At 32.5% G+C, this 27,213-nt stretch overlaps 1 protein-coding gene across 1 annotated transcript in view; it reads right to left on the bottom strand.

The window, feature by feature from the left end:
* LOC115885541 (CUGBP Elav-like family member 4) overlaps positions 1 to 27,213 on the bottom strand; it is a 244,600-nt gene that overhangs the window by 64,124 nt on the left and 153,263 nt on the right. The window contains exon 4 of the mRNA XM_030904497.1: positions 11,279 to 11,358. Within this exon, the coding sequence (XP_030760357.1) occupies positions 11,279 to 11,358 (80 nt within the window). The remainder of the gene's footprint in view (positions 1 to 11,278; positions 11,359 to 27,213) is intronic.

Below are 27,213 nucleotides of genomic sequence, written 5' to 3' on the forward strand. Positions count from 1 at the left end.
CCATTAAAAAATTACTAATTTTACAATTTATATTAGCGATGGGAACTATCGAATGAATTAGACTATCGAATGGTTTCTGAATGAATGATTTCAACTATCGAATGGTTTTATTCGAATAAAATCATTCATTCATTTGTATACTAAAGCATATGTGACAACCTCGCCGTGCGACTAAATGGTTATCGTTGAGCCACGACTATCGAATGCTTTTGGTAAATGAAATTTAGTATTCGTTTGATTTTTGTGTGCGTCAGTGCATTATTAGTTCTTCCAAATTTTTATAACTTCGCCGTATAAATACTGTGCTATTCTTGCGTTTATTAAAATATTTAATATACTAAAATAGTAGTTTTTTTTAATTTTATTTATTGACGATTTAATTTGCATGTGCAGGTGGTCAAAATTTTTCCAAAAATTTGTGTGGTTTTCCGTAGTCCGATCTTTCAATTATTTAATTTTATATGGTATATGGTCTATTTTTTAATGGGAAATTTTGAGAAGTAGCAATTTTTAAGAGAGATGAGATGAACTTACAATTAATTTTAAAAATACATATTTGTATTTTAGATGTTTTAATAATATGAATTAGTTGAACTTAATAATTATATTTAAGTAATGTGGTAATGGTTATCGAACTCAAACTATGGGGTGAGAAAATTAAAATGAAAGTTTTACACGTGCCAATTTAAAAAAAAAAGGTTAACAATGTTTGTATTTTGTTTATGCTAATTCTCTTACATGTAGTTTTTTGCGAAGAAATATTTCATTTATTTTTTAAAGTAAATGCCAGTAAAAGTAAATATAATTTTTAAATAGTAATATAAATCACCTAATATAAATAATTTTGATTTCTAATTTTTTATTTATATTTTCCTTTCATTACATTGCATGCTTAGAAAATTAATAAATGTTTATATTTCATGATTTTAAAATTTGTTGTTAATATAACAAATTAGTTCGGTAATTATTATTCTTTAATAAACCAACGTTGCCAAAAAATTTAGAGACTATATTATTTTTAAATGTTTAAATAGGATCTAATATAAATAATTTTGACATCTAATTTGTTGTTTATATTTTGCTACTACTTAAAATAATGTTTATATCAAATGATTTTAAATTTTGTTGTTAACAGGTATAACAAATTATTACTGTTATTATTATTTATTAAACCAGTCTTTGCTTTAAAACATTAAAAATCATTTTCCTACATCCAAAATAACAAGTATTATTGCAGTGTAACAACAGAATATTAATAAAAAAAATGCAGAATATATAGACATACTATCCCTAACTAACTAAAGCCAAACAATAATATTCTTTGCTAATATCAACTAATACCAAAATATGGCAACAGCGCCCTTCATTATGTATTTTCTGTGTAAATACTAGCACCTCAATAAAAAAAAATAATGTGTCCTTATTTTTATCTGACTCCGCAAAAATCAAAGATGCCGGCTTCTTTCATAGCATTGCCACCGACCGCTGTCGGGTTTCTCGAAAGAAACCTACGTCGCCGGGCGACAACTAAAATTCAGTTAATATTTTATTATAATCGATCCTGACGAATAAATGAATTTCATAAATGAATGAATTTTATAAATGAATGGTTTTTGCTGCAGAATTACTAGAATACAATGTTTCAAGGCAGATGACGGATCTATTCGATAATTTTTATTCGAATAGTTTTCAACGAATGTTTTCTTACTAACTATCGAATTATTCGAATGAATTGCAACTATCGAATGTTTCGATAGTATTCATTCGATAGTTCCCACTACTAATTTATATATTTTTTATTTTGAATCATATAAAAACCGAACAGTGACAATATGATAGTTTTGGCTACGAGATTGTAAGTCTCACAAAAAATAACAGATGTTCGAGAAAAACTTTCGTAGTAAATAACAAAAAAGACAGAAAGGACAGAGAAAATCTTACTTTTAGAACGAGATTTTTTTTTTTCAAATTTCTCGCTCGCATAAAATGTCCGATATATAATCGAGTCAAAACATGGGAATTGTCAAAAACACAATATTCGTTTAACCCTTTTCTGTTTTCAGTCTCTGCCCGTGTGACGCTTTCTCTGTTGGGAATTCGGTCATATGCTCCCGGATTGGAGTACGAAGTATTATGCAAATTATGTGTGTTTTATCATTATGACCGCTGGAGCATTTGTTTGTTCGCCCTGTTCCCCCCGGTTCGGAACCCGTCGGCGCGACGTTGCCAACAGTTTAATTTATTCCGCGGAAGTATTTACTATCCTATGAAATTGAATAACTATCGCCTTCGGCGCTCATCGTCAAGTCACTTTTAGTCGGAACTTTGAATTTCAAGTAGAAATATGGTAATTATATCATATCAGAGCGGATAGAGAAGAATAAATACAGGTGTTTACGTTCTACCTGGAAGATGATGGAACATTAAAATGGTAATAAAATTTCATAAATTGTTTTAGAATTAGTTTCAGGGGGTTAAATCTTCAGTTACACTATTTATGAAATGTATATTCTGTAGGTCTGTATTTGAAACCATGTGCGCAACATCCATTATTAGCCTCGGGCTTTTGTTGCCAAAAAATGAAGAATAATTAAAAAAAATACACATTTTTTGAATAAAACGTTTACATGAATTTCTCTATCAATAAATTTCATATACTCGGTTATCAAACATTGTTCCCGTAGATTACTTAAATACCTACAAATTCTCGAAAAAAAAATTAACACATTTTTTGAACGCAGCAAAATAATATTAACTAAACAAAACTAGAAAACGTAATTTTTACTACATCACAAGCAAATAAAAATAAATACGTAGCCAAGAGTCATAATTCAAGATTTCTCTGGGGGGTGTCCAGTAGTACCTGAGGAGGGGGGGGCCGGCACCCCCGGGCATCCCTGTAGTTACGACAATGGCAACACGGCAGTCATTTATCTTAAAATACACTCACCGGGACGACAAACGGGCACCTTAAAATTTTCATGCATTTTAAAGTTTTATATATTGTGTTTTAGTTGACGGATTTTGACCATTTTTTAAGCAATTTGTAGCTAAATTATTTGACTTTTTAATACCTCTTTCTAAATTAAAAATGAAAGTTGCCATCTGTCAATTATACAAGGAAAAAAAATACTGAAGAGCCAGGGTCATCAAAAGATTAATTCTTTTCCATTTGAAGTAAATTTTTATTCAGCCAGAGACAATTGTTGGAAATAAAACTGCTCCAAGTATAAACAAAATTTTCAATTTGCTTTTTTTCGATAATATGTTAGGAATATTATTATCACACAAAAATGAAATAATTTCATCAATAATATCCGCTTCTGACTTATTTTTAAAACCCATTTTCAAAAACCTCTCACATATTGATCTGCGGCTTATTGTTCCTAAAAATAATAGGAATAGAGTACGGGAGGAACGTGTGAGTCTCTATAGTTACACTTTTACCACTCCAGAGTTACTCAAAAAATATTAGTATAATAATTTAAGAAATTATCCTCAGGGTGTTTCAAACCTCAGGGTGTTTCAAACCTTTCACCAAAATATCAACATTTTGTTTTCCTCCATATAATTGACAGATGAAATCTTTCTTTTTTAATTTATAAAGAGATACTAAAAAGTCAAATAATTTAGCTACAAACTGCTTAAATATGACCAAAATCGGCCCACTAGAACAAAATATACTAAACTTTAAAACACATCAATATTTTAAGGTGCCCGTTTTTCGTGCCGGTGATTATATTGAAAAGTTATATTTTACAATTCCATACGATTGAAAAAAACTGCGTCGAAGATGGCTGGGGAATGACAACCGATGAGAATTTTAGCGACGTCAAGCCCTAGACGTACTTTAATTTAAAATTATAAAATATATACATTTTTGGAAATAGATTTATGTGTCTGAAAACGGTTCTATCCTTATTAATTAGTCTTAATTTTTGTCAAGGTTTATATCAATTTTTAGTAAATGAGGTCTATAGATTGACCTCGCCAAAATTATTATCAATTCTCATTCCTCAGCCGTCTTTGACGCCGTTTTTTTTTTTCGATCACACGGTAGAAAGAGCGAAATAAAATTACAAATAAACCGTGGAACCGAACAGAAGTAAAAAAAGCAGTTGTGAAAACGCCCCATCTAAAAAGCGTATTTAAAGAACAGACTATGGCGCTTACATTATCCCCGAATTTACGCCTTTTTTACCGCCGTAAAAACAGCGAAAATCCAAATCCGCACAAAGCTGAAGATCAGCATGGCCACGATGCAAAATTAGGGTGCTCCTTGTCGAAATACATGTCTCATTATTACGTTTTATCTTTGTAAAAATAAAACTCGATAAATCTCTCTCTCTCTCTCTCTCTCTCTCGGGTCTTGATTTTATGAATAGAATTTAATTAACTGAGATTAACTTTTAACATTTAACAGGACTACTAATATACCGGGTGCGTCTCAAAAGTGGCTCACCCCTATAACTTTGTTATTTTTTCAGATAAAAAAACGAGATTTGGTATTTTAGTATCTACATACAAACCGGACCACCCCACCGTAGTAGTAACATAGGCAGAACCGGACGAATTAGCGTATACCCGTCCACCGGATAAACAGTAGGCGAAAAAATGCGATAAAATAAAAATAGGTAGATATGTGATAAGAATGTTTCAGAATTTGTATTTATTCGTGTTTTAATAGCCAAAACGCATACATAGATTCTCGCGACAGTTCTCGTGTAAAATTTATTTATTAAGTAAATTAATGGATGTTTACGAAGTTCGTGAGAAAATTCAAATTGTAAAATGGTATTTTCAAAATAGGTCTTATCGGGATATACAAACAATTTTTCCACAAACTTCTGTAAACAGGCCAATTCCATCTTTACCTACTGTATCAAGAGTTATTAATAATTTTAAAATACATGGGTGCGTGTTCCCACAAAAACACAAAAAGCCTGATGTGTTGATTAATGAAGAACAGGAGTTAAAGCAAGTGTTCATTTGTGCTACCGCGGATCAAAATCCCACGTTTTCAAGTAATCAAATTGCTGAGGTGGTTGTCCTGCCCACAATGCCCGTAGTGTTCACGAATATTTGAACAATACTTTTCCCAACCATTTAATTAGTGGACATGGAACTATTTTGTGGCCCGCTAGATCACCAGATCTTTCTCCCAATGACTTATTTTTGTGGGGTTATGTAAAATCCAAAGTGTATGGTCATAATAGGGCTAATAATCTGGATGAACTTCAAGTAAAAATACGAGAGGCTTTCCAAACTATTAACCCTAATATGTTAGCCAATGTCAGACGGGGATTTTACGACCGCCTAGGCTTCTGTCTAGTACAAGAAAATGGTCTTTTTGAACACTTGTTATAACTTTTTTTTATTTAGAGTAATATTTTAGTTTTTTTTTGGGTTTAGAGAATTTATTTATTTTTAGTTTTGGCTTGTAAACACACTCAAATAATAAATATTTAAGTATTTTCATTTTAAATGTTACCTTAAGTGAAGGTAAACACTTCGGCAACTTGCTATGTTACTAGTAGCCTGGTCTTCTCTGTATATAAAATGCTAATGTTTATCTGTGTGTCGTCTCTACTGAAGTAAGGACTTGCTCTAGAAAGTTGCTTTTTTACTAAAAGATAGCTAATTGGCTCTTCTAAAAACTGTCGTCGCCGGATTTTTTGTTTTTCATTTAATTAAAAAAAATAAAAAGTATTTTTTTTTCCTGATGTCGATGTCGCACAGTGCTTCGAACATATGGCTCTAGAGGACAAAAATGCAAAACTTCTCTTCTATTGTAGGTAATTTATTCAAACTAGGTTTATTTGACACAAATGATGAGTACTCTCATTGTACTAAATGATGATGTTCTTAGTCCCACGTTTATGAAAAAAAATCTTATAAATAATAAAAATGTTGGAGCTGTGTTCCATCTAAGGAAATAATAATTTATAGTATGAAAAGGGTGTAAGTATTAAATAAATCCCTGTGATAAAAAAGAATTCGAATAACATTAGAACATGATTCCTACAATATAAACCTAATATAAGATAAAAATGTTTTTCTTTAATGAAAAAGAAACATTAATGCTATATTTAATTAAAAAAAAACCTTCCAAATTTATAGTATCCAAATCACAGGTAGATGAAATATCCTAACATATAAGATATTTCTGTACATCATTTTCTAATATGCTACTTTTTCGCGTTGTTACTGTTCTTTTTGTTGGTATGAGGGGTTCGGATGTTAATAGTTACCTCTTTAATAGACCATATCCATATATTATTTTTTCGTTTTCTTGGGTATGAGGTTTTATAATAAATTGAAAGATGGGGAAACATTTTTTATGCCACATTTCGCTCCAACATAGTGGGCTCAGGCACAAGTGGTTATCAAATTGGAATGGAAGGTTCATCAATATCTAATAAAGAACACATTTTTTGAAATATAAATAATTTTGAGTTCTTGTCCTTATGATTAAGCCAAATATTAACCAGATCGGCATTGCTTATCAATTTTACTCCATCTGAAAAGTATTAAAAAATAAAGTTCGTCGCAAGCGGACGCAGGTGAACTATACAAAAATTAAAAGTGTATGAATATGGCAACAAAAATATTCAATAAACACGATATGTTTTGATATGTTTTTTTTTTATGACTTTTTGAAGTTTGAAAACGTAACATTTTTATACCCATTTAAGAATCATCTTAAAAAATAAATAAAAACTAAACAATAACGAACTTGTTTAGGAATAAATTTAAAGTACATACCTTGTTTAACAATATCCATAGTGGCTTTCAATTAAGTACGTACCGTTTAACTCCATATACAGAACTAATATGAATGTTATTCTTTTCACTGATATAAGATAATGATCGCAAAATTTATTTTTAGTGAAAATATTTGCTAACAAAAAACGCTGTTTATGAAAAATAATATACAGGATGGTTGAACATTGCTATAAGTATAAAATTACATATTCAGATATTAGTAAATTTTAACTTTTTTTCGATTTTTGTCCATGGGACGAAGCACTGTGTGTTGTGGCGGATGCGCCAGGCTTCAACTAGTATGAAATAAATTAAGATTGATTGACGTTTTCAATTGTTTTCGGTCACTTCCTGTTTCACGCAAAATGACTACAACTTTTAATTTTTAAATGACACCCTCGGTAGTTTTTTTTACTTTATTCGATAGAAAAGAACTTTCTGAATCGGATGACATATCATATGTCAACTTTTGACATACTCAATCAAAAACAAATTGTATTTTATCTAGAGTGCCATGGCTGTGTTAAAACACTAATTTTTAATTAAAAAAACTGCCTGTCAAAAAAATCTGTATAGCCTAAACGACAAATTTGGTGATTACCACAGCCACTGGCATAAAGAAAAGACATGTGGCTATCTATTTCAAAAATTAAATTGTTTGAATATCATATAATATTGGCCGTAGCTGTCATGTCATTCAAATGAAAACTTACTTTGTTATTTTATAAAAATAAATTAAAATTATTCTTTTTAATTACGTTTGGTTTTTAAAAAGAGGAAATAATTTAAGGATCAACACACACAAAAATACATTTAAAATAGTTATAAACAATGTGTGCCATAAAGTATCCTTATAAGACTTTATGTTTCCTGCAGAAAAAGTTAAATCATAAACAACACAGCACACTATTTAACGCTACTTTATATCCATCAGCCCCCCGAAACATTATATTCTAGAAAGTATTTTCTAAGAAGGCGAACGAGGAATCAACATAAATTACATCTTTATATGGTTCCTAAGATTATAATCTGACTTTTAAAAGAAGTTCGAAACTTTTTCTCTTTATTTTCATTTGCCTTTTAGGAGAGGAAAAAAGTTTCGCTTAAGGCAATGCCGTGACGCATATATTATCTACAAATTATCACTCCTTTAAAATAGGGGGTCGTTTAAAGTGATTTCAGAATTTAAGGAGATATTTGTCTGGATTTTTTCCTGTATTTAAATGTACTTTGTGAAAAAAAATACGGAAAAAAGGCATAAGGGTTGACAACCAAATAAGGTGATACGTTTTTTGAAGGTCAATACTGTCTAATTTTGCACATTGTGAAAATTAATAGCCTACCATACCTATTGGTATGGGATCGGCAATCTGTCTGTCCGTCTGTCCGTCTGTAACACGATACGACGAGGATCGGCAATCTGTCTGTCCGTCTGTCCGTCTGTAACACGATAACTCGAAAACCGCTGAACCGATTTTAACCAAATTTGACACAAAAATACTGTGGCACCCGAGAATCTGGCCATTAGTTTTTGGTGGGGGTGGGGGGTTGGTAAGGGGGTATGGGAGGGGGTTAAAAATTTTAAAAAATCGTAACTCCAAAATTACAGTAGCTAGCGAAACGCGGTTTTCAAATTAAGATTACGAATAATATTTGCAACAAAATTTGTAATAACATCAAAATCAGTCAAAGTCGCGAGATATTAACATATTTTAGTATGGGCGGCTATACGTGCCTCCCGGCGCCATTTTTTTTTTTGGTCGTTTGGACTAAAATAGCTTATAGCTGCTGTTTATTTATAGATCATAATATATTGTTTCATATTGTTTGTGGTACAAGCATATTTAATATATGTATAGGGTAAGTCTTAAATAATTGCAAACATATTTAGAGCTGGTAGATCTCGATAAAAGAAATATATTTTCTCTTTACCATTTTTCAAATAAGTCCAAAATAACTGAGTTATTTTACTATGAAATTTAAAAAAAGAAATAATTTTTTGCTTAAATTTTGAGAGTCACTGAATCTTTTCTAGGCTTTCATTCTTGTAAATTTAATTTACTACCGATGTTGCCATATTTTCAAGTAATTGTGCTTTTTAACTCAAAACTAAAAAAAAATCAGATTTTTAACTTAAACCGCCAAAAAATATTTGCACTTATCTCACTCTCCATTTCAACATTTATAAATTTTTTTAAATATTCATAATATGTACTTACATTTTATGAATATTGTTAAATATAAGTACAAAGAAATATTTAATAATTATAAAATTAGCAATTGGGAATATAATTTAGACGAAAAAAGTCTATCCAAAAAATCTCAAATATATAGGGTTTTCCGAACTGTATTTATATAAAATAAGTAAAAAAGTTTGTATAAATTCATGTCATAAAATGCTTAGTTTCGGAGATACAGGGTGTAGAAGTTTCATATTTATCTCGATTTTTTTCCAAATAATTTCTGAAGGAAAGTTAATATTTGGATAAAAATTGGTGTCTGGGAGTTTTCTGACATGAGAAATTTGATTTTGATGTCAATATTGCTCCTATTGGTAGGGGGCGCCACCTACACGTGTTTTAACTGTTTTGAAGAGTAATAACTTTTCGTCCGTACCTGTATAAAACTACTGAGTGAAAAAAATATACATTTCCGTGATTTTTTAGTAAAACATATCTTGGTAAAAATCGCTACGAGCAACCATTCTCAAGATATTTAGAATAGAAATGGTCAATACATCTCATTATTGACAAAAAATAAATATGTTGAGTAGATAGTTATTTGACTGAAATGATAAATTTGGGAACTTTTTATTTTTTTTTAAATTAATCATAAGTTTCTCTTCGAAAAAATGATGATAAAAAAGTTTCTGTTGAACCTTTGGGACAAAAACATTTCAAATTTATGATTTCAGTCTAATAACTATTTAGTCAACATGTTTAAATTATATCAATTATGACTGGTGTTGATAATTTCCATTCCAAATATCTCGAGAACCATTACTCGTAGCGATTTTTTCCAAGAGACCTTTTTTAAGTAAAAAACGTCGTAAATGTATATTTTTTCACTCAGTAGTTTTTGCATAGGTACGGACGAAAAGTCATTACTCTTCAAAACAGTTAAAACACATGTAGGGGGCGCCCTCTACCATTAGGAGTCATATTGACATCAAAATCAAATTTCTCATGTCAAAAAATTTCCCAGACACGAATTTTCACTTATAATATCACAAGAGCTTAAATTATTTTCGGAAATTTTTTTGAGGGCACGAATATTTTGAAAATTATCCCCAGTCGAAGACGAGGGATAATTTTCCTAAAAATATTCGTGCCCGAAAGAAAATTTCCAGGAATAATTTAAGCTTGCGTGGTATTCGGTAAAAAAATTTCACACCTAAATTTGAAAAAAAAATATTAATCCAACATGACAATTTTAAAATAATTTCAATTTGTTAATAATATTAACAAATATTATTATATTTTTAATTAGTTACATCAAATGCTAAAACTCAAATGGGTAATATTTCAATATATAGACATTGTAGTTCATTCACATTATGATTGTAGATCTTATGTTTACCTTTTCAACTGTCAAAAAATTTCCACTAAAGTTTCGTGACGCCTCGAAAAAATTTCCGGAAATTTTTTCAGTTGCCATGGTAACTAGTCAACATTAAAGCATGTTATTGGTTGAAAAGTAGAGGTGTGAAATTTTCACCCAAATATAAATGTCACTTCAGAAATTATTTAGAAAAAAATTGAAATACAAATTAAACTTCTACACCCTGTATCTCCGAAACTAAGCATTTTAGGACATACATTTATACGAACTTTTTTACCTATTTTTATCCACAGAATATGCTGCCGAAGTTTCCAGAATACAGTTCGGACCACCCAACCAAAAATTTATTTCTCCGATGTGTTCTGGAGATCATTATAACCAAAAAATTTGTCTAAAAACAGAGTTAAAATTACTAGTATTTAAAAATGCAGTATATTTTTAACCATCGACATCTGGAAAACAATCCTCTAATTTAAATATTACTATAAGACTGGAGAGCGAAACGTAAAGGAAATCTATAAAAAAAATGTGAGTGTGGCTGCCCTTTAAGGTAGGCAGTGGAAGTTCAAAATTACCTGTGTGTGACTTTGGTCCTCCCTTCAATACTCCTATAAATCTCAAATAAATATATTATATTCACTTTAATAGTATTTTTATTCGAGGAATAATCCAGATTACTACTTTTTAAATTGTCAATATGCATAGATATAACAATTCTTTCCGAATATTATCTTTGATATACCTAATTTCATGACTGGATTTTTCTCAGTGTACATTGAAACCCATAAAAAGCCGAAAATATTCGGAGGTACAAGTTAACGAGGGTTCCCTGGATGTTGACGACCTTAAGAAAACATACATAAACTTCCTGTTCTCGAACGAGCTGCTGGAGCGAAGTCATAAAAAGGGCAGAACTTTCAAGTGGTTCAATTAACCTAAATTTAAAACTCACCGGCATAGTTTGGCTCCCGTGCAGGCTATTAATGGCGGCTTGTGCTTCCTGGTGTGAACTGTATTTCACGAAAGCACAACCTGTAACAAAAAAAAAGTGTTCATAAATATAAGTATTTTTTTAAAAGTGGCATTATTTGTAGTATAAGAAAAATAGAGAAAATAAATTGGGAATTTTTTATTAGTTTCACGAGTGACAATGCATGGGTGTCAAGTTGAAATTCTTCTTATTATATATTATATCTATAAGGATAGTTAGTATATGGTCCTGGACACTTGTAATATAACCTACGTTGTATTAAAAAAAATTATGTGATTACCTCGGATGCGCTCGACAGAAGCAATATTTTGGGAAATTTGAGGAGGATGGGTATGTAAATCAAGCGCTATATTTGGAAATAGCCCTACTTATTTTATTAATTGAGAAGGAGTGCCGTATTCTGCATAGAGGGCGCCACCTGCATGTGTTTTAACTGTTTTGAAAAGTAATAATTATAATGTCTCTTGGTAAAAATCGCTACGAGCGACCGTTCTCAAGATATTTAGAATTGCAATACTCAATACATGTCATTATTGAAAAAAAAATAAGCATGTTGTGTAGATAATTATTTGACTGAAATTATAAATTTAGGAACTTTTTGTTTTTTTAAATTAACCATAATTTTTTCGAAAAATTAATGATAAAATAGTTTCTGTTGAACTTTTGGTACGAAAACATTTCAAATTTATGATTTCAGTCTAATAACTATTTAGTCAACATATATGTTTAATTTATGTCAATAATGACAGACAGGTAATGATAATTTGGGTCCAAATATCTCGAGAACCATTACTCGTAGAGATTTTTACCAAGAGACATTTTTTATGTAAAAAACGTCGTAAATGTATATTTTTTTCACACAGTAGTTTTATACAGGTACGGACAAAAAGTTATTACTCTTCAAACCAGTTAAAAGTATGTAGGTGACGTCCTCTACAAGTAGGAGTCATATTAACATCTAAATCAAATTTTCCATGTCAAAAAACTTCCAGACAACAATTTTTATCCAAATATTGACGTTACTTCTGAAATCTTAAATGAAACTTCTACACCCTGTATCTCCGAAACCAAGCATTTTAGGACAGACATTCATTCGAACTTTTTTGACATATGCTGCCGAACTCTCCGGAATACAGTTCGGACCACCCTATACAGGGTGAGTCTTAAATAAGTATATTTTGACTCCAGAGATTCGTCTATGTATTTTTTTTTGCGAAAAAAAAAATTTGAAAATTTGGAATTTTTTGAAAATTTTTTTGGAATTTTTTTTAGTTTTTAGTTAAAAAACATAATTTCTTGATGATATGGCAATATAGGTAGTAGAAGTAGATTAAATTTACAGAATTTTTTTTTTGTTTAGAAAACCTAGAAAATATCCAGTGGTTCTCAAAATTTAAGCAAAAAATAATTTTCATTAATGTTTTCTTAAATTTTCAAAGTAAAATAACTCTGTTATCTTAGATTTATTTGAAAAACGGTAGAGAGAAAATATGTTTCTTTTATCGAAATTTACTAGCCCTGAAAATATTTGCACTTATTTAAGACTCATCCTGTATATATACATATAGTATTTTCTATGCTCTTGAAAAATTGGTGTATGTATATTGAACATGGTTAGACATTTACAACATGCTAAATGAAAGAAGAAATTTCATTAAAACGAAACTTGTGAACGTTAAATTTTAAAAGCGGCAATCTCTACGTTAATTTTGCCCTAAAATATAATTGTTATTAAAAATAGGTGACTACTTGTAATCTTTATCAAACGAGATACAAATTCTTGGAGCGTTTTGTCGGTTCTTAACCAGCGGGAATGTTTTATTCGCCCGCTGTTTTATTTGTTCCGCCGACCTAAAGTAGCGGACCGCCCTAACTACATAATAGGGCAGCCGTACGGCGCCCTTATTAAATTGCGAATTTGACGCTTTTTATGCGACAATATCTCAGGCCGGCTTTGGAGGAACACTGAAAAAAGAACGGCCTTTTTATAACGCACACTGACACTTTATTTTGGACGTAAATTTTTAGTGAGCTCACAGGAAACCGTTATTTAAGTTTCTTTTTTATATAGAAGCCAAGAAACAGTTTTAATATTTCTTAGGTATATATTATTTTTTATGAAGACACCTTTTACCCTTCTCAACATCTGTCGCTCGCTTAAGACCTTTATATTAAAACTCGTAAAAAGGAGAAAAAAGGCGGTTAATGTAAGTTAACGGTTCAATATCAGGACGAAAGGTTTATTAAGTCGCTGAAAACACAATGTTGTCGAATTAAAAAAGTTCGAAAATAAACGTTTAGAATATGACTTTTTTGTCAAAATAAGTAGGTTAATCTGTGTCCGAAGATAATAAGTCTAAATCTACATTAACATTGATTCTCACTATACCTTTCGTTTCCTTTCCATATCCATGCCATATTCGTTCCGTATTGTTTATTGTATTGACCCTGTACGCAAGCTTCCGTTCCGTATCAGTTCCATACTTTTTATTGTACAATTTATATCATTGCGAAAATTTTATTTTAAAAATTTGTATCTTTTTAAAAATAAACATGTTTCTTTAAATTCAAAACATTCATTTTTAAGACACTTTGTATACATAAAGCTGCGTATAAATATGTCGAGACGAGTGCGAGAGACACCCGAGACGAGTCAACCTCAAGCGGATTTGAGGCTGACTCGTCATATTGGGACGGGGTCTGAGCTTCGAGCCGAGCCTATGCCCAGCCGGACGACGTTGTCTCTGTTTTTTCCGGAGCCTTTGGCGAACCATCAAAAGGATTGGGGCGTCTATTTAACCAGTGGCGTATACACCGCGGCTCCGTGGAACAAGTGGCTCGGATTCCACATCCCATTTTTATATAAAAATAAATATTCGTTCCTTTATTTTTTATAATGTTAATTATGCATCCTAACAAGAAAGATGCAATTTTATCTTCTCTAAAATAGTATAGGTAAGTTAGCCAATAAATCTCATATACAAAGATTTATTAGTGATTTCTTTTATAAAAACATGAAAATTTTATGAAAAATTAATAAACGAAATAAACTTTTCGGCGATTTAAAAAATGAAGAATAATTTAAAAAACACATCTTTGAGTAAATCTTTTACATGAATTTGTCCGTCAATAAATTTCATAGACTTGGTTATCAAACCGTGTTCCCGTATATTATTTAAATACCCACAAATTTTCTAAAAAAAAATAAAAATTAACACATTTTTTGAATACAACAAAATAATATTAACTAAACAAAACTAGAAAACGTCATTTTTACTACATCACAAGCAAATAAAAAATAACACGTAGCCAAGAGTCATAATTCAAAATTTCTCTGGGGGGTGTCCAGCAGTACCTGGTGGGGGGGGGGCTGATACCACCGGGCACCCCTGTAGTTATGCCAATGTATTTACAATATATGTTCCAGGTTAGTTATTGGCATTTAAATGTAAATTTTTAAATTAATAATTTATATCTTAATTACTTAAATTTATAATTTTTTGAATAAATAAAGTCAAATTAGTTCTTATCTTACTCTATTTAAAATTTTTATAGATATACAAATAACATATAAAATATATTATTTAATAAAATAATTAAAGATTCAAAAAAAAAACACGGCACTGGCAAGTGTTCAGTCGGCTTTCTCCATTTTTTTTTAATGTAAACAATCCGAATTATTTCTGACGGCAAAGTAAATATAATTTAAATTTATCATGAATTTTTTTAATTTATCTATCTTATTTTGAAATTAAACAAACATATACAGGGTGTTTCAAAAAACCATCTCTCGTGGAGAAGTTCCTCACGTAAAAATAAAATTTATTTTTTATATCAACCAATCCGATTATGCTTTGATTCGTAGCTACAGGGGGTTTAAGTAGGGTTGCCAACCGTCCTCTATTTCAGAGGACAGTCCTCTTTTTGATTTGATTTTTCTCTTACGTATTGAAAACTTTGTTTAGGTTAGTTGGACGTACTGAGACTTAATTTCTTTGCTCCGACGATACCGATAAAGGCACCGACAAAGACAGTGCTGAAATTATTCCCAATGGGTCCCAATTTATTCCTAACTGACTTCAGATAAACTATCCGTTATTATATCTTCGAGTTTTGATGGTACAAAATAAAAAAGAACATAATATTTAAGGTTTCTTTTTGATCTACCATGTATAATATTTTCTTTTCTTCCTCTACAATGTGTGAAAACTATACTAATTACCCTACTTTAATTACCATTTAGTTTTTTGAAGCTTAACAATTATAGCAATGTAAAATGGCATTATAAAAAATCACCCTGTACCTTTTCGTTTTTAACCACCTGTTATTTTTTATTAAATATTTTTTTAGTTGTAGTCCTGTACTAAGGGACAACTGTATTTTAAATATTATATTTAATTTCATGTTTTCTACCAGGGCCCATTAGAATATATTTTTACTAGGATTAATTCAATACCCTGTATTAACACAAATACCAAGACGTAGAGTTAAAAAATTAAATATTTATGGGGGTATTTATAAATGAGTTTAAGATAAAGAAATCATTTTTTGTTTATTTGTTCTTCAGAACAATAGGTACCTATTTTTGTCCTTTTTCCCTACCTGATGCAACACTGACAGTGTGTCGCACTCAGTGTTTAACGAGATTTTACCGTGCGACGTGCTTGGTAGTTTTGTGGTAGTTTGCACTATGGAGTGGTCGGAAGAAGCAATGCTCAACTTAATAGAGACATATAGATCATTTAAAAATTTATGGGACCCCAAAGACAGAAATTATTATAAAAAAGACAAAAAAAATGATTCGTGGAACACATATATGCACATTGCATATATTGCATATATCCATATAAACATTTGTTTCTACATCTTTCCACTTATTTTCTGCAGAATATGCCGCCGACGTTTCCCGAATACAATTCGGACCACCCTATAAATTCTTAATTACCTATCTTGAATTGAAATAGGCTGCTGAAAATGAGTTTCACTTTTTGAGATAGTTGGTCCGATTTTGTTTAATAAATATTCAAAATCTGTAGGGGACATTCTTGTAAAATTTTTGTACTGCCCGCTGACATGCTGAAACTTTAAATCTGCTAAAAGTTCTGATCCAGATCGTTTTTTAAATAAAGCAGTGCGCCACCATCGTCGATTTTTTCGTTTTTTATTCACTACACTCAGTACTACTTGTTCTTCGTCGTCAGACATATTTTTCACATATCAAAATCTCACCGCAGACAGAGTGACTCGACGGAGATTACCGTAAGCCCCTCCCACTACATGTGCTAATTAGTCCGGCAGCCGCTGGCGTAAACCCAAAATTTTGGGATGAAGTTTTTTTGAAAACGGATTTATCATCTATAGGTGTCCTACTTTTGATATCCGAGTGATGACAAAGTGGCATCTTTGGGGAAATTAAGATACAGGGTGATTATTATATTATCAATTATGTGAAATCGAGTGTTATTCGAGTTATCGAGTTATTTTGTGTGTTTTTAACGTGTGTTTTACATTGATTTATTTAATAATGTAGGTTTTTTCATAGGTATAAGTGCTAACAAAACATCTTATATACAGGGTAATTAAAAAAAACATAATATATTTTCACGTTAATTGAAGGTAAATCGAAAAATTACATTTTTGCATTTTGTATACTTTATTTTGAAATGGAAACACAAAATCATCGGTAATTTTTTTGGTAAAATTATTAATACCAATAATGATTGTTGAATTGAATTTAAGATACGAAGTTCTAAAAACAAGAAAAATATTAATCGGAAAAATGTAGGTATAAGTTTTTTTAAATCACCCTGTATATTGCAAATAATAATGATTATTATTTTTATGCTATAAAAGTAAGCCTATATTTAGTATAAATACAATAAATTGACCAAGCCACACAAAAATTAAGGCCTAAAGCTTAAAAACCTATCGAATACATTTTTATGTTTTATATTTTGGGACACCCTGTATATCTGGATTTTCCCAAGGGTGACAGCTTGTCATCAGCCGGATATGGAAAATAGTCATATAGATCTATAATAATCCGTCATAAAAAAAACTTAATCCCACAATTGGCACTTCAGGGAAAAATCCGGGTTCTGCTGCCGGACTAAATTTCTTTGCTGGTTCGCTAAAAGCTCCACTGAAAATGGATAGCCGCGAGACAACGCCTTCGACTGGGCAGGGACTCTGTTCGAGGCTAAATCGCTCGGCTCGAGGCTATAATATGACGAATTTCGCTGGAGGTTGACTCGTCTCGTCCTCGTCTCGGCATATTAGTACGCCTTTTGGAAAGAATTTGCTATAGCCTCGTTTCATACTCGTTTCGGGTTTGTCTCGTACTTGCCTCGGCATATTTATACGCGGCTTAATAGTTATTTATGATATAAGTGCTAAAAGTGGTATTTTATTTTGTGAGAAGAGTCCCATCCGTTCGTTCAAAATAAAATCACTTTTAGCACACATATCATACACTTCTACAAACAAGTTTATGCTCGTATACAGAGTAACATAGCAAGTTGCCGGACGAATTTACGTTTACCCGTTTAGTTACGAATTACCGTTTAGTTCATACTCGAGATTCACTGCCGGCTAGTCGGCTGGTCAGGCAGTACGCAGTTGCAGTTGTGCTTGGACGGGTCGGTCGTGACAGACTAAGAAAACGAGGCGAGGAGTGCCGAGTATTTATTATCTTCATTTTAAGTGTTCACCTTCATTTAAGGTAACATTTAAAATAAAAATACTTAAATATTTATTATTTGAGTGTGTTTACGCCAAAACTAAAAATAAATAAATTCTCTAAACCCCAAAAAAATATTACTCTAAATAAAAAAAAGTTATAACAAGTGTTCAAAAAGACCACCTTCTTGTGCTAGACAGAAGCCTAGGCGGTCGGAAAATTGGCTAACATATTAGAAATTGGCTAACATATTAGGGCTAATAGTTTGGAAAGCCTCTCGTATTTTTACTTGAAGCTCATCCAGATTATTAGCCCTATTATGACCATACACTTTGGATTTTACATAGCCCCACAAAAAGAAATCATTGGGAGAAAGATCTGGTGATCTAGCGGGCCACAAAATAGTTCCAGATCCACTAATTAAACGGTTGGGAGAAGTATTGTTCAAATATTCTTGAACAATACGGGCATTGTGGGCAGGACAACCGTCTTGTTGAAACCAGACATTGTGAAATCTTTCTCCCAATAGCTCACGAATTCTAGGGACAATCTGCTGCTGTAACAAGTCCAAATACTTTGCAACAGTTAAATGATCCGCTATAAAAGTCGACCAATCATATGTTCCCCTACAAAACCACCCCAAACATTTAGCTTGTGAGGATATTGCGTGCGTACCCCAAAATATCTGTGCAAATTTTCCCCAGACCAATATCGTACTTGTGTAGGGTTATAACGACTTAATAAAGGGAAACTTGATTCGTCGGTGAAAACTATACACCGAATAAAATTTTCATTTAAATTTGCCTTTTCCATTACAGATTCACAAAACGCCATACGCCGAAATTGGTCTTCATGAAAAAGTTCTTGAGTTTTGCGCGCTTTATACGATCGGTATCCATTCTTTTTAATGACTCTTTTAACCGTGCTAGATGAAGAATCTGTTACATCAGCAATTTGATTACTTGAAAACGTGGAATTTTGATCCGCGGAAGCACAAATGAACACTTGCTTTAACTCCTGTTCTTCATTAATCAACACATCAGGCTTTTTGTGTTTTTGTGGGGACACGTACCCAAGTGTTTCAACGTTATTAATAATTCTTGATATAGTAGGTAAAGATGGAATTTGCCTGTTTACAAAAGTTTGTAGAAAAATTGTTATTATTCGATAAGACCTATTTTGGAAATATCATTTTGCAATTTGAATTATCTCACGAACTTCGTAAACATCCATTATTTTACTTAAAAAATAAATTTTACACGAGAACTATCGCGAGAATCTATGTATTCGTTTTGGTTATTAAAACACGAATAAATACAAATTCTGAAACATTCTTATCACATATCTACCTATTTTTATTTTGTCGCATTTTTTCGCCTGCTTTTTATCCCGCGGACGGGTATACGCTAATTCATCCGGTTCTGCCTATGTTACTACTACGGTGGTCCGGTCTGTATAGAATGTTTATGTATTTAATAGATTCCATTGATGGCTGTGTGAATAATTTCTAGTTAAAAATTAAATCTAAATGCAATCGTTTACTGTACAGTCGTGCCGATGTTTTTGGTTCAGTATGACTTGTTGAGACCCAACTTATGATAACAGTACAACATTTTTGACACTATTTTACTCAGTACCTTCAGGTGAGGACCTGCTAACTTACAAAACCTCTTCACTTATGAAAGGATTAAACCTCAAACCTTGGTATGAGGACAGTATTTGTATTATTATTATTTCTCTTTAATTAAAGTTCAGAACAACATAGTTGGATTCTTTGGAATAGTGGTCAGGGTTTTCTCTGCCGTGCTCTTTTACTTGTGAATTCCAGGCAAATAGGAGTTATATTCACATCTAAATCAAATTTCTCATGTCAAAAAACACGCAGACACTAATTTTCATCCAAATTTTAAGAGAAATTATTTGGAAAAAATCGAAATAAAAATGAAACTTAACCTCTTACCCCGTATCTTCGAAACTAAGCATTTTAGGACATACATTTATACGAACTTTTTTACTTATCTGCAGAATATGCTGCCGAAGTTTCCGGAATACACTTCGGACCACCCTGTATATATTTATGCAATAATGGCATACTTATCAGTGTTCTCTATTAAAAGTCTACACAATAAAAATTATACTGGATTTCTGACTTTCACTGTAACATATGTAAATTTAAAACAAGGACCCTGGAAGTATTTAATTCCAACACACCTCTAGTACCACGTAATGAAACTTTTCCAATTATATTATTCGCAAATCTCCTAATGCTTCCCCGTACATAATTATATCGTTTCAATCCCATCTCACTTCGTTTTAAAATCACACCCGCTCAATCCAAAGCAATTTTCCTTCGATACAAGTTCCTCCTTAGAACACAAAGTTAAGCGATTTATTTAATAATACTTAGCAGTTAGTTGCCGGCACGCCAAATAATTTCCAACATACACAAAAGCTATTAATATCTCTATACCCTCGACGACGTAATCGACTGCCGCCGAAGAAACGCCTCGTCATAATTTCAAAAGAACACATAATTTCGACATGTTGTTTGACAACCCTTCAAAATCAATAGACTCTACAAACTCGGGTTGATACACTCCGTCCATAATTTTAATTCCCGGCCCTTTTTGTTTGCACTTCCATTATCGGTTTTACTCAAACAAACCTGTTACAGTTCGGATCGATCGCGCGCGCAATATATTTTCCAGGATAAATAAAGGAAAATACGGCTGGAAAACTAACGTTTCCTCGATAATCATTAGAAATGTCTTCGGAAATTGAAGTTGTCGAGTTTTGTCCCTTTTACTATTTTTGTATTAATATGTAAATAGAAATTACTATAAATTTCTACAGTTACCATTATTTTTGATCGATTTTTATATTTTCAATAATGTGATTTAACTCTGGTGTATACGGTTACGAGTTTGTTGAGGGCCTTGTCGACTAATTTTTCCTTCTGTTTCTATATATTCCTCTCACTATTTCAATTTTTGTTTTGTTTTGATTTCGGCTAAGGGTATTGCGCCGGGTTGCTGTTGGCTGCCTCCGCAGCTGTTCTGGACGAAGCCCATAATCCTGGGCGACTCTAGTTCTAGGTTGCAAACTGGGGCCTTAGGCTCCCGTTTGCTCCTTTTGTTTTTCATCGCTCTTTTTTTTTCATCTACGAGGTTGCAGACGGTGCCTCGTGTATCGTTTGCTTCCTGGCTTCTATTTTTTGGGATCGTTGTCATCTTGGCTACCTCCGCAACTGTTCTGGACAAAGCCCATAATCCTGGGCGACTCTAGTTCTAGGCTGCAAACTGGGGCCTTAGGCTCCCCTTTGCTCCTTTTGTTTTTCACCATTCTTTTTTCATCTACTAGGTTGCAGACGGTGTCTCGTGCATCGTTTGCTTCCTGGCTTCTATTTTTTGGGATCGTTGTCATCTTGGCTACCTCCGCAGCTGTTCTGGACGAAGCCCATAATACTGGGCGACTCTAGTTCTAGGCTGCAAACTGGGGCCTTAGGCTCCCGTTTGCTCCTTTTGTTTTTCACCATTCTTTCTTTTTCATCTACTAGATTGCAGACGGTGCCTCGTGCATCGTTTGATTCCTGGTTTCTATTTTTTGGGATCGTTGTCATCTTGGCTACCTCCGCAACTGTTCTGGACGAAGCCCACAATCCTGGGCGACTCTAGTTCTAGGCTGCAAACTGGGCGTTAGACTCCCGTTTGCTCGTTTTGTTTTTCATCATCCTTTTTTTCATCTACTAGGTTGCAGACGGGGCCTCGTGCATCGTTTGCTTCCTGTGCTCTATATTTTGGGATTGATGTCATCTTGGCTACCTCCGCAACTGTTCTGGACAAAGCCTACAATCCTGGGCGACTCTAGTTCTAGGCTGCAAACTGGGGCCTTAGGCTCCCGTTTGCTCCTTTTGTTTTTCACCATTCTTCCTTCATCTACTAGGTTCCAGACGGTGCCACGTGCATCGTTTGCTTCCTGGTTTCTATTTTTTGGGATCGTTGTCATCTTGGCTACCTCCGCCGCTGTTCTGGACAAAGCCCACAATCCTGGGCGACTCTAGTTCTGGGCTGCAAACTGGGGCCTTAGGTTCCCGTTTGCTCTTTTTGTTTTTCTCATCATTCTTTTTTTTTCATCTACTCATGAAAAGTGCCTCATGCATCGTTTAGATAAAACGTTAAATGCCAAACGCTTATTTTGCTACTTTTTCAGACTAGTGAAATGGACTCTTAAGTAAAGTTAAAAAATCAACTGAAATGAACCAAGCCTATAAAACATTTTTGTATCGTATATTACAATAAATTTAATCTAAAATTACTTCAAAGATATCCGTTTTTAAACAATTTTATACGTCTATAATCGTGGTAGAGTTGAAGTACCTTAATACAATCGGATTATACTATATCACTTATCCCGATGCCATAAAATAAAGTTCTTTAAGTGTTGGGGCCAGACGTGTCCCGCCGAGAATTAAGCCCCAATAGAAAATCCCCCGGCTTTTCTTTATCTATAAAAGAAAATACTATATAAAATGCCGCTTGTAATACCTTAACAGAGGAATCGTTAAATCCCGCAGGTGTTTTATGAGTTCTTCATCCGGCCAGACGACGGCAAAGTATATTGGAATTTCGTATAGTGTATTAACTCAGTCTGATCCTACTTCTGAGCCCGTTCCAAGAATTAATTGGCGATTTTTGCGAAACAAAGGTCCGTTTTATAAATTAATGGACGTTTAGAAAGACTGTAGAAATGGGAAAAACTCTAAAAAATTGTATATTTTATAAATTCGCAGATTCTCAAAAAAAACTTTACGAGAAAATTTTGAAATATACAGAGTGGTCCGAAATGTATTTTGGGAACTTCAGCAGAATATTCTGCAGTTAAAAATAAGTAAAAAAGTTCGTATAAATGTATGCCCTAAAATCTTTAGCTTCAGAGATACAGGGTGTAGAAGTTTCGATTTTGTCCAAATAATTTCTGAAATAAGCATTTTTCGTTAAGCATTTTTTTGTTCTTTAGGCAAATTTATTCACAATGCTGACTATTAGTCTCCGTTGGATTAACGCAGCAGTGTTTACAAAAAATAACTATTTTATTTTGTAGATTTTCTTGCAGTGGCGAAATACCCACATAGGATTTTTTTCGTAGAGATGAATCCGTCACATAGGTATAGACATTTTTTATATCTACCTTTAGTTCTCTCTTATTTCCCTCTTCCAATCTTTCACCCATTTTCCTCAGTTATTTTCTTCTCCCATTTTACTTGTTTCTGTGTTTTCAGAAGCTTTTTTAAGTCCCGATAGAATACACCATTGTTAATAAGGACGTAGAGAAATTCAAAATTGACTTTTGACATTGTTTACTAATTTTGAAGGTTCAAAAATGTCCTGAATGAGAGACTATAATTTCTCTTCACAGATAATTCGGAAATCTGCATTCTAGTTCAAAGGGCTACCTTTATTACTGAGTGTAAAGTCAGTGAAAAAAGCTGACTAAAGTAAACGGGGAATAAGAAATGTTCTTTATTTCCTTTAATTAAATATTTTCTTTCGTCTCGATTTTCGTTGCGGTGGGTCTTTCAATGCAGCAGCAGCATCCAGCCAGCAAGCGCCGGAGCTAAGGGTTATGTTTCGTTGTCTGTTTGCCTCCGACAAACAACTCAAATATTTTAATTGAAAAGTATCCGGTGTTCGGCCGAAATAAACCGAAAGCATTTCCAAATTAAACACTATTCTGCATTCTGATTTATTAGGTCTCGGGATGCCATCTCGATGGAACGCCGAAGAAGATGGGAAAATATTTATTTTTTCGATTCGAGCCAAGCGAATCGGTCGGTTGGTTATGCACGAGGCATTGGAAAATAAATAAAATCTGAAAACTATGTGGGTTCTTGAAGTAATTTGACGATATAAAATGGCAACTAATAAATGCACAGATCAAAGAGGAAATATTCTATTTAAAAGGATATTTCCAGAACTTTATCTGGAAAAGAGGAATACTCTAATTTGTTATCAATTTTATGTTATAAATTTTAACTTATTTTCTGTAATATCGTTTTCGGAAGTATTTTGGATGTACAGGGTGGTCCGAAGTGTATTCCCGAAACTTCGGCAGCATATTCTGCGAACAAAAATAAGTAAAAAAGTTCGTGTAAATCGTGTATGTTCTAAAATGCTGAGTTTCGGAGATATAGAGTGTATAAAAGTTTCATTTTTATTTCAATTTTTTCCAAAAAATTTATGAAATAACGTCAATATTTGGATGAAAATTGGTGTCTGAGAGTTTTTTGACATGAGAAATTTGATTTTGATGTCAATATGACTCTACCTACTATTGGTAGGAGGCGCTACCTACATGTGTTTTAACTATTTTGAAAACTAATAACTTTTCGTCCGTGCCTGTATAAAACTACTACATTTACGACGTTTTTTATATAAAAAAGGTCTCTTGGTTAAAATCATAAAAATTAAACATGTTGACTAAATAGTTATTATAGTGAAATCATAAATTTGAAATGTTTTTGTGCCAAAAGTCCAACTTCAAATATTGCCGTTCAGAAATTATTTGGAAAAAATCGAAATAAAAATGAAACTTCTACACCCTGTATCTCCGAAACTAAGCATCTTTGGACATACATTTATACGAACTTTTTTACTTATTTTTATCTGCAGAATATGTTGCCGAAGCCTTGAAAAAACTTCAGGAAACTGTTTATAAAAACAAAAAGCTTTAACTCATTAAAAAAATAGTTATTAAAACAAGTCTTGTTCTAAATAATTAAACTTTCATATTCGTCATATTTCAATCATTTTATAGGTTTATTCTTGAAATCCAGAGTAAATCCCCTCTTCAGATTTGTACAATCGACATAAAGGTCATGTTCGTTTAAAAGGTCCCCAGAACTTCTCAAAAGACTTGTCCAATAGGGCTTCCCTATCTAAAACCGTAATATATAGGAGGCATTGAAAGGGTCAGACGAATTTTATTATCTTTATGTTACACGTGTCAAAAAGAGATATGTTTCTATAGTATAGCGAATTGGGGTTTTTGGGGCTATTATTGGATATTGTAGTTTAATTCGTTTAATTTATTTGTAGTTGAATTATTATTTCTCTAATAAAAATAATTATTAAGATTATGGTTGGGTGTTGGAACCTTTTGTGTTACAACAGCAAAATAAAACACTAAATCACCACAACACATCAAAACACTGACGATTAAAACTAAGTTTAGTGTTAGTCATCTGCTGATGATGCTAACATGGTTTCAGCTATGTTTTCCCTCTTTAATAAAGTTTACTCCAGCCTAAACAACCATCACTCTACAGCAACAATTTTCTGTGATTTTTCTAAGGCGTTCGATTGTGTAAATCATAAGATCTTAATTAATAACCTGCAGCACTATGGGTTCAGGGGATCATCTCTCGAATGGTTTAAGTCGTATCTGAGCAACAGAAGTCAACTTGTGAGGGTGGATACCACGTTGTCTTCTAGCAAGCCAATAGAATGTGAAGTACCACAGGGCTCAGTACTAGGCCCTATTTTGTTTCTTCTTTTTATTAACGACATTGCTAACATAAACATCAGTGGCAAAATATGTCTTTTTGCGGACGACACTAGCTTCACTTGGAGCAACAAGGACATTACGGTACTTCATAGGATTATATCAAATGACTTAATCACCATTAAATTTTGGTGCGATTCGAACCTCCTGAGTCTCAACATTTCTAAAACTAAAGCTTTGTAGTATAAAAACTCGTTGCAGCCTTTTGTACTTAACAACACCACCATTGACGTCGTCAAGTCTGTAAAATTCTTAGGGCTTGTTGTGGACAATTCTCTGAAATGGGACATACATATCGAAGCTTTGTCGAAAAAATTGAGCTCTGCCTGTTTTGCATTAAGGTCTGTTTCTAAGGAGCTTAACTTGTCAGTGGCTAGAACTGTTTATTATGCACTTTTTGCGTCGCACCTCACGTATGCCCTTCCATTCTGGGTGCGTGTTGTGCGACTCAATTTGGCCGCAATTTCAGGCTCCAGAAGAGAGCTGTTCGATATTCACTGGGACTAAACAGCAGAACTCATTGCCGGGACTTTTTTAAAAAATTAAAAATATTAACTCTTCCTTCCTTATTTATATTCGAATCCGTTTGCCTAATACGTAAACATGTATCAGCTTCTCAAGAGAAAGGCCATCTCACACTTATCCACTCAGCAATGCGGAGCAAGATCTTTATCTACCTACCTCACGCTCATAGTTAGTTAAAAGTTCAATATTATACAACTCGAAAAAAATGCACAATCACCTGCCATTTGAAATCAAATCCATAACATCATTTTTTTCATTTCGCAAAGCATTGAACTCTTATTTACTAGACAAGACTTTCTACGCCGTAAATGAATTATATTTTGAAAATCAAATTTGATCTTGTAAACACTGGTCTAATGTTTGCTATTGCTATATTTCCTAATGACATCGAAATTAATTTATTTAGAGGTCATTGATATTTTACTATAAACTAGCTAAATATTTTTGAATATTATTTTTATTTTTTGTTCTTTGACATTATAAACATTTATAAATGTTTATTTTAACAATAAGACTGACAATATTATTTGTATAATGTTTTGTATTATCTTTTGTTTGTTTGTTTGTGTACCTTGTTTTTTTACTTTGTTTGTTAGTTTACCTTTGTCTACAAATTGAAAAAATTTTTGATAATAAAGGCATTTATTTATTCACTCACTTCAGTAGCTTTTTTGGTGGAGATATTGGCGTTTGAAGCATGCTGTAACACAATTATTACAGTTGGATGTTGGAACCTTTGGTGTTAGAACAGCAAAATAAAAAACTAAATTATCAAAATACACCAAAACACTTTTACTTTTGCACTGGACGCGTGTTTCGCTAATCATGTTAGCATCATCAGCGGATGATTAAAACTAAGTTTAGTTTTAATCATCAAGCAATATCTCTTCAAACGCCAATATCTCCACCAAAAAAGCTACTGAAGTAAATCAAAAAATTATCGAAAAACTAAGCGGAAAAAAGGTGTAGAGGTGTAAATGAAATCTCAACAAAGAATAGTTTAATTCAGAAATGACAATGTATTAATAAACATCTAATACGTCTTTCTACTAGCCTATTGTTTAAAAATTTCTAAAATATGCTTAGATGACTTCTAGCGGTAAATTTTCAAAACTATTAAAATGAATTTGAA

The sequence above is a fragment of the Sitophilus oryzae genome, unplaced genomic scaffold, assembly GCF_002938485.1.
Source record: "Sitophilus oryzae breed Bouriz unplaced genomic scaffold, Soryzae_2.0 scaffold_396_pilon_pilon, whole genome shotgun sequence".
NCBI classification, from domain to species: Eukaryota; Metazoa; Arthropoda; class Insecta; order Coleoptera; family Curculionidae; genus Sitophilus; species Sitophilus oryzae.